At 34.3% G+C, this 15181-nt stretch overlaps 3 protein-coding genes across 3 annotated transcripts; all 3 read left to right on the top strand.

Moving 5' to 3' along the window:
- Positions 1-358: 358 nt before the first annotated feature.
- On the top strand, positions 359-2721 carry LOC127167676 (protein PERCC1). The gene is made up of 2 exons (XM_051113858.1): positions 359-588; positions 1723-2721. The coding sequence occupies exon 2, from the start codon at positions 1724-1726 to the stop codon at positions 2486-2488; it is 765 nt and encodes a 254-aa protein (XP_050969815.1). The 5' UTR covers positions 359-588; position 1723; the 3' UTR covers positions 2489-2721.
- A 1852-nt stretch (positions 2722-4573) lies between these two features.
- Positions 4574-10745, top strand: pdia2 (protein disulfide isomerase family A, member 2). Its single transcript, XM_051113602.1, has 11 exons — positions 4574-4900; positions 6263-6469; positions 6555-6688; positions 6843-6980; positions 7760-7876; positions 8033-8158; positions 8296-8493; positions 8591-8711; positions 8789-8970; positions 10043-10174; positions 10286-10745. The coding sequence occupies exons 1-11, from the start codon at positions 4636-4638 to the stop codon at positions 10349-10351; spliced, it is 1686 nt and encodes a 561-aa protein (XP_050969559.1). The 5' UTR covers positions 4574-4635; the 3' UTR covers positions 10352-10745.
- Positions 10746-11229: 484 nt separating this feature from the next.
- Positions 11230-14763, top strand: si:dkeyp-75b4.8 (lipopolysaccharide-induced tumor necrosis factor-alpha factor homolog). The gene is made up of 5 exons (XM_051113878.1): positions 11230-11322; positions 12242-12404; positions 12496-12600; positions 14081-14273; positions 14373-14763. Exons 2-5 carry the CDS (start codon positions 12248-12250, stop codon positions 14479-14481), a joined length of 564 nt encoding a protein of 187 aa, XP_050969835.1. The 5' UTR covers positions 11230-11322; positions 12242-12247; the 3' UTR covers positions 14482-14763.
- Positions 14764-15181: the final 418 nt, after the last annotated feature.

Here is a 15181-nt window from a genome sequence, read left to right as displayed (position 1 = left end):
TTTTTTTTTTTTTTTTTTTTTCAGTCTCTTTCTTACATTGGAGATCGCAGAAACAACATTTTGGCTACTGTTGCGTGTTGTGCACTTGATTAATAAACGTTACACAATATAAGGTCAAACGCACCTCACCGAGATCAAAGTAGCATAATGGGCGTCATTTGGCATGCTTGTCTTTTTAATGGGGTTTTATAAAGGGGCTCATTCAAAAGTCAAAACGGCGTAAGATGCGATTTCACGCCTTTTTAGGTTCATCCTTAAGTGGCCACCAGTACACGATAACAGCTGTGTGTCAGACGGTGTGTATGTACGTCTGTGTGTACGCGGTGAGGTGAACGGACACTTGAGCGTCCCCCGGCAAACGAAGCGGCCGCCGTGCGCGCCAGTTTCCGTTCGTCTCTCCGGTTGCTGGGAGCCAAGACAAACTCACGCTCTGTTTGAGCAGAACACAATTACAGACGTGCGCGTAAATATTTGCTCAGAAAACAGACTCCCCACGAGCGATGGGTATAAATGAGCAAACCGCTAATTATCCATAACGCGAAACGGCCAGCAGGACTTCAACGAGCGACATCCATAGAGCGTTATACGGTAAGAGAGACTCAATGGTCGCATTTTAACATTTTCTGAAATAACTAAAGTTAAATAAAAATATTTTTTCTTTCAATTTACTGCAATATATATTTATATACTGCAATATATATATTTTTAATTTACTGCAATAATATATTGTCTTTTTTTAAAATTAAGTCTATACACTCATCAAGGCTGCATTTATTTGATCAAAAATACAGGGAAAAACTGTAATATATTGCGAAATGTTATTACAATATAAAATAATGGTTTCTATTTTAATATGCTTTAAAATATAATTTATTCCTGTGATGCAAAGCTGAATTTTCATTGGCCATTACTCCAGCAGTCTTAAGTAAAAACCATTCTAATATGCTTATTTATTATTACAATTATCTATGTTTCCAAATACATTTGGAACCTTTGGAATGTGATACTTTTTTCAGAATTCTTTGATGAATAAAAAGTTTTTTTTTTTTTTTTAAAAATGCATTTATTCAAAATACAAATCTTTTCTAAGTTTTTGCCCTTACTTTTTAGCAATTTAATACATCCTTGCTGAATAAATGTATTTTAAATGGTAACTTACCTTTTAAACGGTAGTGTATATTGTTAAAAAAAAAAAACTATTTTAAATAAATGCTGTTCTTTTTAACTTTTTAATCAACAAAAAAATCCTGAAAAAAGTATTACAGGTTCCAAAAAAAAAAAAAAAAAAAAAAAAAAAAGGAGAAGCACAACTGTTTTTAACATTAATAATAAATCAGCATATTAGAATGATTTCTGAAGGATCATGTGACACTGAAGATTGGAGTAATGATGCTGAAAATTCCGCTTTGATGACAGGAATAAATTAAATTTGAATGTATATTGAAATGGAAAAACTGTATTTCGTATCGTAATAATATTTCACAATTGTATATTTTTTTCTGTATTTTTTATCAAATAAATACAACCTTGATGAGCAAAAGAATTATCTTTAAGAAGCATTAAAAATCCTACTAATCCTAAATTTTTAACTGCAATGAATATTCTTGTTCTGAGAGAACAGTAACATTTCTGAATCAACTGCACTGAGATATAGCCCTTCCCTTGTGACAACTTGCCCCAAATCTGGTGTATATTTATGCAAACACATAATTTTCTTCATAGGATGGCAGCAAGCGTTATCAGGACACTGAGTAATCTGGGTTTGGCGAAACCCTTCTCTCCCTGCTTCTTTCCGGCTGAGGATGAGGAGGAGACTGAAGAAGAATATGAAGAGGAGCTGAGAGAAGACAGTTTGGAGGAGGAAGAGGATGCAGTGGCCAATGAATCTCAAGAGGAAGAGCCATGGAGTTTTGATTCGTCCCCCAATAACGCTGAGATGACCAGTCAGCTCCTTCGGTTTGCTGAACTCATCAGCAGCGACGTCCAACGCTACTTCGGCCGAAGCCAAGACCCTGATGCCTGTGACATCTATGCAGAGAGACCGTGTCCAAAAGTCGGGGGCCGCCAGAGATACTATGCTGACTTCATCAAAGTTGCATCTTCAGGGCAGGCGGAGGAGCCTGAGTCGCTCGGGCCCCTGGCGGAGCTCTTTCAAGACGCTCAAAGGAAAGGACGAGGTTTGCCCATGAACCAACGCCGCCTGCCAATCAGTTTCTGGACAGAGCCTTTCGCACAACAGCTTGATGTGTTAGGTGATACAAACACGCAAGAGAACTTGCTCAGTCTGATCAACACATCAGAGAGCTCCAGCAACATCAACACTTCACTGAGCGTATTCAGTAACACGAGCGTTTGCACCATGAGCAGCTCCAGTATCTCAGGGACTCTCAGTAGCTCAAGCACCCCAGACTTCAGTGATTTACTTGCTCACTGGGCCATGGACAGAGAGAATCCCAATGAATTCAACTGTGACTTTCCACTATCATAATCAATTACCCTGTGTTCTGCACTGCCAAATATCATGTTGTTAATTTGTACTTAAAACTTTTCTTCTTGTTTTTAATGTTCGTCTTGTTTTCCAGTAAAATATCTACACAAGATATTGTGACATTTAAAAAAACAAAAGGTCCGTTCTCATGTTTTTATTAGTTTTAATCTGAATATTTTTTTTCTAACTGTTGTTTTGTGGCAGTGTATTCAGTACTACTTTTTTTTTTTAAATTCCACCCCGACTACATTTTCTTAATCTTTCTTACTACTTTTTTTTTTGAGTATAAAAAGATTATTATTTTGCTAAAAAATGTATGCAACAATGTGCAATTAAAATACCCAGTTTGTGATCAATAATGCTTCTAACTCCTCACACATGTACAAGGCAGAAATAAGTAAGGAATGTTGTATAGTTAGGTCACAATCACAAAATAAATTGCAACAATTGACTCAAATAAAACCTGCAATAAAGGAAATTGCTAACCTAACCTTAAAAATATATATTATATAAAAAAATTATATATACACAACCAGTCAAAAGTTTTTGAACAGTAAGATTTTTAGTGCTTTTTTTAAATCATTCTCTTCTGCTCACCAAATCTGCATTTATTTGTTCATTTTATCCAAAATACAGCAAATGCTGTAGTATTATGAAATATTTTACTATTTAAAATAACTGCTAAAATACAATTTATTTATTTATTTATAAGAAATTATAGAAATTAATACATTTTATTTAGCAAAGATGCTTTAAATTAATAAAAAGTGATAATAAAGACATTTATAATGTTACAAAAAAATTCTATTTTAGATAAATGCTGTTCTTCTGAGCTTTCCATTCATCAAAGAAACCTGAAAAAAGGTCTACACAGCTGTTTTCAACAAATTAATAATAACAATAATAAATGTTTTTGAGTAGCAAATCAGAATTACAAAATGAGGATCATGTGACTGGAGTAATGATGCTAAAAATTCAGCTTTGAAATCACCGAAATAAGTTACATTTTAGAATATATTCATATAGTAAGCAGTTATTTTAAATAGTTAAAATATTTCAAAATTGTACTGTTTTTGCTGTACTTTGGATCAAATAAAGGCAGGCTTGGTGAGCAGAAGAGACTTCTTTAAAAAACACTAAAAATCTTAATGTTCCAAACTTTTGTTTAATGTTAAGTACTAAAATAGGGGACTAAAACCAATAAATAAAAAGTACTAAAAACTATATAAACATTATAAAAAAAAATCTAATGACAAAAAAAGGACAAAAATACACAGAAAATTATATAGCAACAAAAAATAATATATATATATATTTTCAAAATCTAAATATTAAATATTAACTATATAAAAGTATATTAGCCTGTAGTCAGTTACACAGAATCAAGTATTCATTCATTCATTCATGTTCGTTATACACAGACTTTGAAACAATAGAAGAATGACAAAAAAAAAAAAGATACAAAAAGAATGAGAGCCACTTGGTAAACTGGTTTCAACATACTTCCTGGTATTAATAATCTTAAATCTGAATCTGCCTTGTCATACTTACATGCACAAAACTCAGTGAACTAAATGTCTATTTTTGTCCACATAAACACAGGCTGTTAGGCTGAATAATTTAAAGGTACAGGAATGTATGGAAATAGCACATGCGTGCATGTGGATCTTCATTTCTGTGCTCTTAATGCTTACGTGTCTGAGCGGGATGAACTCACTATAGTGGCACGTGGGCAGAAAAGCCAGATATGGACACCTGGTTTAGTCACTGCTAATTCACACGCAATGATTGTGTTTAAGTTCCAAGAATAAATACTCTTTATACTTCTTGTTTCATCAATGATTTTCAATGATATGGCACTATTATGGATAACTGGAAGCAATAAAGAAAGCTCTCAGGATACTAAGTGATGTGAATTTCCTACGTTATTATATTTGCCTGTAATCTGATGTTAATTTTCCACTCTCCAACGGCTCACTGTCAGAGCACATGTGAAGTAGCAAGTAAGACCAGTAGATTTGCACCACGCAGGCTTTACAATGATTCGTCAGCATCAGTGGTCTCTTATCAGCACCACAAAACCACACAGCAGCATGTTACAGCTCATTTCAACACTGTTCCTCTGTAGGGCCCTGAACTGATCAGTCATGAGGCTTCTACACATCCTGGGTTTCACCCTCTTACTCTGCAGCCTGTGTGTGAGGGCAGAGGAGGAAACACCTGAGGACAAAGTAGAGGAAAAGGTAGAGGAAAAAGTAGAGGCAGAAGTTGAGGACAGCTCTGAAGAAGATGCAGAACCAGAGAAACCAGAAAAGACAGAAGAAATTACAGAAGAGAAAGACGTTTTGGTCCTTCACGGTGTCAACTTTGATAGGGCTCTCAGTGAAAACAAATACCTGCTTGTGGAATTTTGTAAGTACTCTATGACTTCACTTTGAAATATATTGTATGACTATTATTATTGAGCTTACAAAAGGTAATTCTGTTCTTTGTCTAATTAATGTGAGAAAACACTCTTACAATATCTGTTTAATAAGTGTCCCTTTCATATAAAAACTATGTTTATATTCAGTTGCATGCATATAAACTCTCCTATCCCTAAGCAGCACAAGTTCAACGATTGCTAACATTAGTTTGACACATCATCCATTAGGAGCGCACCTGTCATTTCTCCCACGCTTGTACGGAGGGCCAGTTATGCAAATGTTACAATTGTGTATTACTGCAAATGCATTTTGAAAATTAACTGGTATTTAATTCTGAAATACATGATTTGAACCTAAAATATAGGGAATAGTTGCAACACATTTATTCTTTGATGAATAGAAAGTTCAGAAAAACAGCATTTATCTGAAATAGAAATCTTTTTGTAACATTATAAATGCCTTTTTCAACACATTTGATCAATTTAAAGCATCCTTGCTAAAAAAAAAAAAAAAAGAGTATTAATTAAAAAAAAAAATTATACTGACTCCACACTTTTGAATGGTATAGTGTATAATGTTACAAACGTTTTTTTATTTCAGATAAATGCTGAAGAATCCTGAAAATTTACTCAACTGTTTTAAATATTGATAATAATAATAAAAATAATAATAAATGTTTCTTAAACAGCAAATCAGCATATTATAATGATTCTGAAGGATCATGTGACACTGAAGACTGGAGTAGTGATTCTGAAAATGTAGATTTGATCACAAAAATAAATTACATTTTAAAATATACTCAAATAGAAAGCAGTTATTTTAAATAATAAAAATATTTCAAACATTTACTGTTTTTGCTGTACTTCAGATCAAATAAATTCAGGATTGGAGAGCAGAACACACTTCTTTAAAAAAAAAAAAAAAAAAAAAAAAAAACCCCACTAAAAATCAAAAACTTTTGACTGGTAGTGTACAGTACATTCAACAGTTTGGGATCGGTAAGGTTTTTATAAAATATTATTATAACAACTGTTTTTTGTTTTAATATATTTTAAAATATAATTTATTCATGTGATAGCAGACATTATTGCAGTCTTTAATGTCACATAATCTTTCATAAATCATTCTATAGAATAATATGCCGATTTCTCTCAAGATCCTCAAGAAACATTTCTTCTTATTATCAGTGTTTTTGAGGATTTGTTAAATATTTTATTTCAATGTATTTCTGAAATTTGACTCAAAATCTTCTAGCTACTGAAACATAGTCATTGTGATTGCATCCTAGTCTGACAACTAGCCCAGATGTGTCTTAATGAGATGCTTTTGTCCTTCAAAACATAAAAAGACGCTCCGTGGTGTGGTCACTGTCGCAAACTGGAACCCATTTATGCAGAAGTGGCTGGATTACTGAAAAAAGAGTCATCTGAAGTACGACTGGCCAAAGTGGATGGCGAAGAAGAGAAAGAGCTTGCCTCAGAGTTCCATGTGACCAGTTTTCCCACACTTAAATTCTTTAAAGATGGCAATAGGCAAAACGCCACCGATTTTTCTGGTAATGCATTCATTTGTTTGGTGCATTTGAATTCATTATGTTACGTGTTCTATAAACACAAGCTCATATTTTGTGATTTCAACAGGAAAGCGAACGGTAAAAGGAATCACGAGGTGGCTGGAGAGGCACACGGGGCCCAGCGCTACCGTTCTCAATGATGTGAAGAGCGCAGAGGCTCTGCTGGATGCAAATGATGTGGTTGTGGTTGGATTCTTCCAGGTAAATTACTAATCGTTTGCATGAAGTAACTGACTTTTTAAGATCTGCAAGAGTTGTATGTAAAACATACATTTACACTCTCTATTTATAACAAAAGATTTATCATTGAAAAGATATTATTTTAATTTATTTTCATTTGCTCTCTTTGTCCCAGGATTTGGAAGGAGAGAACGCAAAGACATTTTATGATGTAACTCTAATAGCAGTGGACTATGACTTCGGCATCACAAACAACCCAGAGCTTTTCAAGAAGTATGATGTACAGAGTGACACATTGGTGCTTTTCAAGAAGGTAATCCCAAATTACTTCTAGTAGCACTACTGCTATTGGTGGGTATTTTGATTCATCCCACTGATTTAAATTTTATAAACTCATTTCCTAGTTACAATGTGACGAGTGAATCACTTAATGATTAATTCAACTGTATAAATTAATATTTGCATTATGAAACTACTTAGAGAAAGAGACTTCCAGGTAGGGCTGTCACTAAAGATTATTTTGATAATCGAGTAATCTGACGATTATTCTGACGATGAATCGAGTAATGAGATAATTTTATATATATTTATTTTTATATTTATATATATTTAAATAAAGTATCAAAAGCAAGTAATCATATGGTTTTATTAAACAAAACTGTTAAAATACATAATGTACTATAAACAATAGAGCTAACGTACATTACACATTATATAAAAATGCCTGCTTACATGACGAACTGATAACAACATTTACATTCATCACAGCTGAGTCGATTCGTGTTCAGGAACAAAACTGACCTGCTTAGCAAAGGGGGTGTGTCCTGTCAGTTCAGTCAACTAATGAAATGCGTGTTCTCCCTCCGCACTCGAAAGCTATTGGTTCATGCTCTCGTCCATCTTTGAGCACAGTGAAAGCCATACACTTGAAACTTAAGTTAACAGTATTCAGTGTGTGCCTAAAATGAAAGATTCATGAAATATCATTTACTTTCAAGATTAATTCAAAAAATGTTCACGACCCAAAAATCACTACTTTTGGTTAAAAACCACAATCACAATCCCACATATTCTTGTCTTTGTGTATTCCAGTTTGATGAAAAGCGAGCAGACATGCCACTCACTGAGGAAAGCAAGCTAGACAAAGGGGATGTGATTTCATTCATCCATTCCAACAGCATGAGACTTGTCATTCCATTTAATGAAGAGGTAACACTTCAAACTTCACTGCACTAATGAACAACCAGTTGCTAAAATGATTAAAATTCATCCTAAATAATTTAAAGATATAATGAAGTTAATCGCGCTTTTTGTGATTAACATCTTTTTAACTTAATATTTTTTATTATTATTTTCTTTTTGCAGAATGCTGAACAAATTTTTAGGTCTAAGGTCCGTAATCACATGATTCTATTCCTTAATACAACTGTGGAATCTCAGAATGCACTTATAGAAGATTTCAGAGATGCTGCCAGAGAGTTTAAGGAAAAAGTAAGTGTTTTTAACTTAATAGCTATAACTAAATAACATTTAATGTAATGTGTAATATAAGTTTGTTTTACACAAACATTGGTCTAGAGACCTGTTTCCAATCTTGTCATGCTCACGGTCTGTCTGTATGTGTGTAGGTGATATTCATCACATTAGATGTTACGTCTGACAAATCAGATCACGTGCTGAAGTATTTCAGCATCTCTGCAGATGATGCTCCTATTATTCGCCTGATCAACATTGACAAAGTGCTGACATATGCAATGGAAGACTCAGCCATCAACAAAGACACACTAAAAACATTTTGTCAGGGTGTTCTGGATGGTACAGTGAAGGTGTGTTTCTGTAATCAATCATTTTCATTCACAGCTTATGTGCAGCTGTAAATGTATTATGATGAAAAATTAATTTAAATATCGCACTTTAATCTAGCCCTTTATGAAATCTCAAGAAATTCCAGAGGACTGGGACAAGAATCCAGTTAAAGTCCTTGTAGGGAAGAACTTCAACGAAGTGGCTTTTGATGACACTAAGAATGTTTTTGTGGAATTTTGTAAGTCAGAACTTTATATTTTCAAGTCCAAATAAACATATTGAATAGTGGCTTTAACATTTGTGTGCTTCTCACAGATGCTCCATGGTGTGGTCACTGTCAGGAACTGGCTCCTATATGGGATGAGTTGGGCGAGAAATACAAAGACCATGAGAACATAATCATTGCCAAAATGGACGCCACAGAAAATGATGTGGAAAATGTCACTATACAGGGATTTCCCACCATTAAATACTTTCCAGCTGGGGCTGAAAATAAGGTTTGCAACAACACACACACTCTTGAAGATTCATATTTTAAAGGGGTCATCGGATGCAAAGTTCACTTTTACATGTCATTTGAACATTACTGTGTGTTGGCAGTGTATGTACACATCTACCCTATAATGATAAAAATCCATGCAATGCTTTTTAATTAATCTGTAAAAATAATATCCCCTTTTTCAAATCAAGCCATTCTCAGATGCCTGGCGGTGTGGCGTCACACCAACAGAAGCCGCTCCCACAATAGTTGATTGACATGAGCGTCTTACCTCAGATCAGCTGTAACAGTCCGACCTCTATTGTTTTGATGCCAGAGAAGGGATGTAAATTAGACAAGAATATCTCAGATTGAGCGATTGAGGTGTTGTGTTGCTGGATGTAATAATGAACATAGTGGTCGTCATTTACTCCCGATATCTAAGCCGCTGAAGATGCAGTGGATTGTGTTTGTTTGTGAAGGGAATGCACCTCCCGATCTACATAAATGTGTCTATGTTCACGCAAATCATTCGTGATTCAGCTTCACTTACAGCAGAAGTGAGTATAAGGGTTTTTATGAATCTCTGCAATCACCTTTCCTAATAATGTGCTAGTTAGCAAGTTTCGCGGCTAAACACGCTAAAGTGAACAGGCTCCTCACTTCACAGAGAGAAGAGAGGGGTGGGGCAAGCAGAGCTCATTTGCATTTAAAGGAGCAATCTATCAGAATGGGTTGATTTTTGCAGAGCTCATTTTGACAAGGTAAAAATGGTGTTGTTTTCACTACCATTGAGAATTTTTAACCAAAGTATATTACAGACTATTCATTAAGAGCCTAAAGAATAATCTCAACTTGTGGAAAATGAGTATCTGATGACCCCTTTAAGAAATTTATATATATTCTTATATATAAGAATACTCTTATATATTTAAGAAATTAAATAGTATGGTTTTGTTTAGGTTAGTTTAGGAAATTTCTAGGAAATTTTTAGCAAAATCTTAGCACAAGTACAAATAAATTTGACTTGTACTGACAAGTGTGAGTGTGTAGGTACTGACAAATGCTTTTAAAATACTTTGTGTAAACAGATTGTTGATTTTAACGGAAGCAGAGATTTGGAGACTTTTTCAAAGTTCCTGGATAATGGAGGAGTGTTACCACAAGAAGAGAGTAAAGATGATGATGAGGACGACGATGATGATGATGATGATGAAACTGAGGTCAGTCAAAAGCCAACAGATGCCTTGATTATTCAGCCTGTTATTGGGAGCAAAATACTTGAACTTCTTGATTTGAGTAATATAGTTTGTGTGTTTCTTTTTGCTTTTCAGGTGTCAGATGAACCAAAAGAAGAGTCACCAAAATCTACCAATGAAACTAGCAAGGATGAGCTTTAAAAACAAGACATAAATCAACTAATTTGTACTGAATGAAATCAGATTTATGCCATTGAGCCAAATGTGTTTTGTCAGATTGTCATTTTTCTGCAATGGACCATTTCAACAAACTACATACCTTACTAAACTGAATAAAACAACTTAACTTGTTAAGGTTTTTATTCATGGTCCTGGTCTTCAATTTATTTCTGTGGTGTGAGATCAGTTATCAGTATTTGGCTTCAAAAGAGTACATGGATGAATCTCTTAAAATTGTTAAGAACACACCTTCTGAAGCCTATTTTTATGACCATTACATTTTTAATTACAGTTAAGCTAGTTTTACGTCCAAATTTTCAATACTGTAATGCCAAAAATGAAGAAAAAAATAATAATAAAAGGTATGTCTACATCATGGTAGTGTTTTACTGCATTTACAGTATACACATATACCTCTAATACAACAAAATATACTGTATTACTGTCTAGTAATTCCTTTTTTATCTTACGATTTTGAAGTCAAATGTGACATGGGCATTTCTCACCCTTATGATTTTTTAGTGCATTTGTTGTTGCCATGGTCTTTATTTTCACGGTAAATAAATGATGATGAATTCATTCAATAATGTCCTTTGGCCATATTTATGATTTAACAACCATGTTTGTACTCTAAATATTCATATGCAGCACAGCAACAGCAAGATATATTCTTCTCATGCCGTGATACAGTAGATAGTCCGAAGGAAAGGAGTATTAATGTTAACAACAATTACTGGAGCAAACCATTCAGACAAATCATAATAGAATATACTTAACATGTCTGTGCGAAGCATTTATTTTTACTCACCCTAAGGCACGTTCACTATGTAGCTGCACATTCCTTTCCATTGCAATGGAATGCACAGATGATAAAAATGAGCAGGTAAACAGGTAGAGTTAGTCAGACAGTGATGTCATAAGAACGGAAGTTTTTGTGAAGTATCAACACGCAGGTAAGAATAATTCAGCTATTGACACCTGTTTACATTTAAACTTTAAAATTTGCATTATTTATGACAAGGAATCGTTTTGAAGTCAGGTGAAACACTAACTATGCCATGAGGTGCTATGGGCTATTACAGCTTATATATGAAACGTAATTAATGTATGACGAAACAAACATGGTTTGGCAAAAGTCAGGTAAACACTCCCTATTCACAGCCAAGTTTACATACTGTACGTGATGAAGTGCGTCAATGTTTAGTAGAAAGAAATGCTTCAGTACCAACATATTAAATAATGAATGCCATGCGACTAATTTGTTTTTAAAGCCAAGTTCACATCTGAAAGTGCAATATCAGACATTGGATCAAATAATAAGTGATATATCATGAAGATAAATAAAACACATTTTTGATTTGTAAAAGAAAAATGAGGTTCATAAGGACATAACTTTTACGTAATAACTTGTTTTACATTTTTAGCAGCGACCAAACGTAAGCTCTTATACTTATTCAGGATCTTAGCTGATAACACAAACATTTTGGGTTTAACCCAGAATGAAAAAGCTGAAAGACTGAAATGAGGCTATGATTGGTCATTACACAAGTATAAAGCACATTTTCAAAAATAATTAGGATGTTTTAAAATGTGAAATGAATTTACTCAGTCTTTTTCTAACATAAGTTATGGGTCTGACGTAGGCCTATATGATCAGGTTAAATTACTCATATTGTATCTAATTTTTTTTATTAATAAAATGCTCTGAAAATGCATCCCATAATTATTACAAATATTTCTATTTTTTTCTTTGCTGATACAAAAAAACTCACATGGCCTACTGTAGTAATACCACTGACGTAATGTAATGTATCACATTTTCAAGCTCATAAAAAGCACACTGATTTTAATATACTATCTGATTATATCCAGTAATAGATGGATATTCCTGCATGTACCTCAGCAGCAGAAGGCTACACATGCCCACCCCCTGCATACAATGACTTTAATAAGTTTCCCATTTATGAGGAAATTCTACCTTCACCGCCACCCGAATATACAATTGCCACAGCGCCACCTCTTGGCAGGGGGAGAGGTAAGAGCTGCAGCTGTCGTGGTCTGCATATAAATTGCATTTATGTAAGAATGAAAAAATATAAGTTAATAGATTTTTTTTCTGTTTACAGTCAATATTCAAGATATTCCTCAAAACCCTAACAGAAGGAGGGCAGACCCTTATCCTGTCCTCAATGTGCCCCCTCAAATCGAAATTGTCCAACACAGAGAACAAAGTAAGTGCCGTTAAAGGGGTAGTTCATCCTAAAATGAAACTTTGCTGAAAATGTACTCACTCTCAGGCCATCTGAGATAAAGATTAGTTTGTTTCTTTATCATAACAGATTTGGAGACATTTAGCATTACATAATTTGTTCACCAATGTATCCTCTGCAGTAAATGGGTACCCTCAAAATGAGAGTCCAAACAGCTATTCATGTGGATTACTTGTGGATTACTGTGATGCTTTAATCAGCTGTTTGGATGTTCTGACGGCACCCATTCACTGAAGAGGAACCACTGGTGAGGAAGTGATGCAATGCTAAAGTTTCTGCAGATCTGTTCTAATAAAGAAACAAACTACATCTACATCTTAGATGGCCTGAGAGGATGAGTATTTTTTTTAGCAAATTTTCATTTTTGGACGAACTATGTCTATAAATCAAATATTTATCCTCAAATTCAGAACATTATTGTCTACATTGTATATGCATGCACTGTGCACAGTATGCAGATTTTTCTGAATGTATAGAGTGTTTTCACATCGCGTCATCAATCGGCCATATTGGTGGCACTAAATGTAAACAATGCCATTGAACCTCGCATATTTTGCTGATTATTGCTGCTGAAAATGGACAGTTTTTTCATGTTCTGGCCTGTACTAATCGGTTGGACCGGAAAAAAAAATTTGGAGTTCTATAGACTCCCAAAAATTATAACAAATCAATGAGAAGAGTGCAAAAAACAGTCTGAGGAACAAAAGGCATTTATGGTTGGCCAAAAAAGGCCAAAAAAACCCAGGGTTTCCAGGGCAAGGTAGGTGAAATATTAGTCTAATATCTTAATTAATACTGCTTGTATGTATCTTTACGTTTAGTTTGTCAAAATATTGTGCCCTTTCCTGCTTATTATTCATTCTCTATATGATTTAGCAGCTTCGACATGTTTTTCCGTGGTTTAGACAGCATAAATTAGCAGAGCAACGTATTCAGTAGTACATTAATTGTTACTGTTTACATCCGCGCATCTGGGCAACTGACCAAATCGTGCAAAACCGTGCAAAAAAAGTGCACACCGCCTATTAAATACTAGGATAGCATTTTCCAAAAATATGCGGTATACAACAGGCTGTATACAATACACCATAAAGCAATGCGCACCATTCCAGAAGAAGGCATAGCAGAAAATTAATGCATCTCCGTCAACATACAGTTTTTTAAGAAAGTCACTTGCCGCCACCTATTGGCCTAACGACATAACCTGCAGAAATAGTCACTGAAAAATCGTCACCATTAATGCACATACTGACACTCTGTCTGGAACGCGCACAGAAAAACAGTGATGCAAACACCGGAAAATCTCAGTGCTGTTTGGGCTGTACAACAACGCTGCTCGACCAGTCAAATTTGAGTATGTATCCTGTGCACAGTATTCTGTATGAAAGGAGCACTGATTGTTGACTGATTCTAAAATGAACTCACTTTTTCTCTATTTAAGTATTCATGCAGCAGATAGTGAATCCTGTAGCTCCTCAGGTGGTCGTGGTGCAGCCACAGCAGATGGTTGTTCTTTTGGATGACACACCGACAGCGACTGTGTGCAAGTACTGCCATAGGAGCATCATCACTAATGTCAAATATAAGGCTGGTTCTGCTGCATGGGGCATGTGCTGCTTATTAACTGTACTTGGGTAAGAACTACTGACAAAACTGTGTGGTAACTATGAAAGATTCATCTAAATACATCAATCATTTCACATTGTCTCTGTCTTCAATACATTGTTTTACAGGCTCATTTGTGGATTTTGCCTCATCCCATTCTGTGTCAAGGGGTTTAAAGATGCCCATCACTCCTGTCCTTACTGCCACAAGCATTTAGGAATATACACCCGCAAATGACTTTATTTCCAAACTCTCACACACATTCAGCATTATGATCAATACTTGTGTTTTTTTTAAAAGTCTATAAACTGCCACAATGTATTAAAACAATTATAATGCAAAACATAACTGCTTAGTTAGCAATTTAATTACAGGACCCGTCAAACTGTTACTCTGTATTTAATGTGATACATATTTTGTTACAATAATTTTAATGTATTCCTTCTTTTAAAAAAGAGCTTGTAATTTTACCAAGATGGCAGTTTAAATTTTACAAATACCACATTTTGTTATCTATATAAATAAATAATATATGTTTAAGATATTAAATACTTGTACTGTTGAAAATGGGTGTATAAATGCTTTGAAGGAACAGTCATTATCTTCAAGTAGTCTAGTATAAACACAATCAAGATTTAGAGTCACAATTGAATATTTCATCATTTATTTATTCCAGGGATTCTTTTCCAAACAATACAACTAATTCTCTCTAAACCCAAAAATAATACAATACACAATATAACCAGAACAATTACTTAAAATACATATGTAGGATTATTTTTAATACAAAAGCAGGCTGAATAGCATACCTCATCCACAAACATGGGAAATGTGAAAATTCAGTAAAATCAAGAGTATCAAATTAAAAAAAAAAAAAAAAAGCAAGTTTAAGCACTGAAGAAATGATGGTAAAAACATTACACAGCGTCTATCCAGA

This window comes from Labeo rohita, chromosome 1, assembly GCF_022985175.1.
Source record: "Labeo rohita strain BAU-BD-2019 chromosome 1, IGBB_LRoh.1.0, whole genome shotgun sequence".
Taxonomy (NCBI): Eukaryota; Metazoa; Chordata; class Actinopteri; order Cypriniformes; family Cyprinidae; genus Labeo; species Labeo rohita.
Note: the sequence above shows the minus strand (reverse complement) of the source record. Positions and strands in the feature narration are given on the sequence as shown.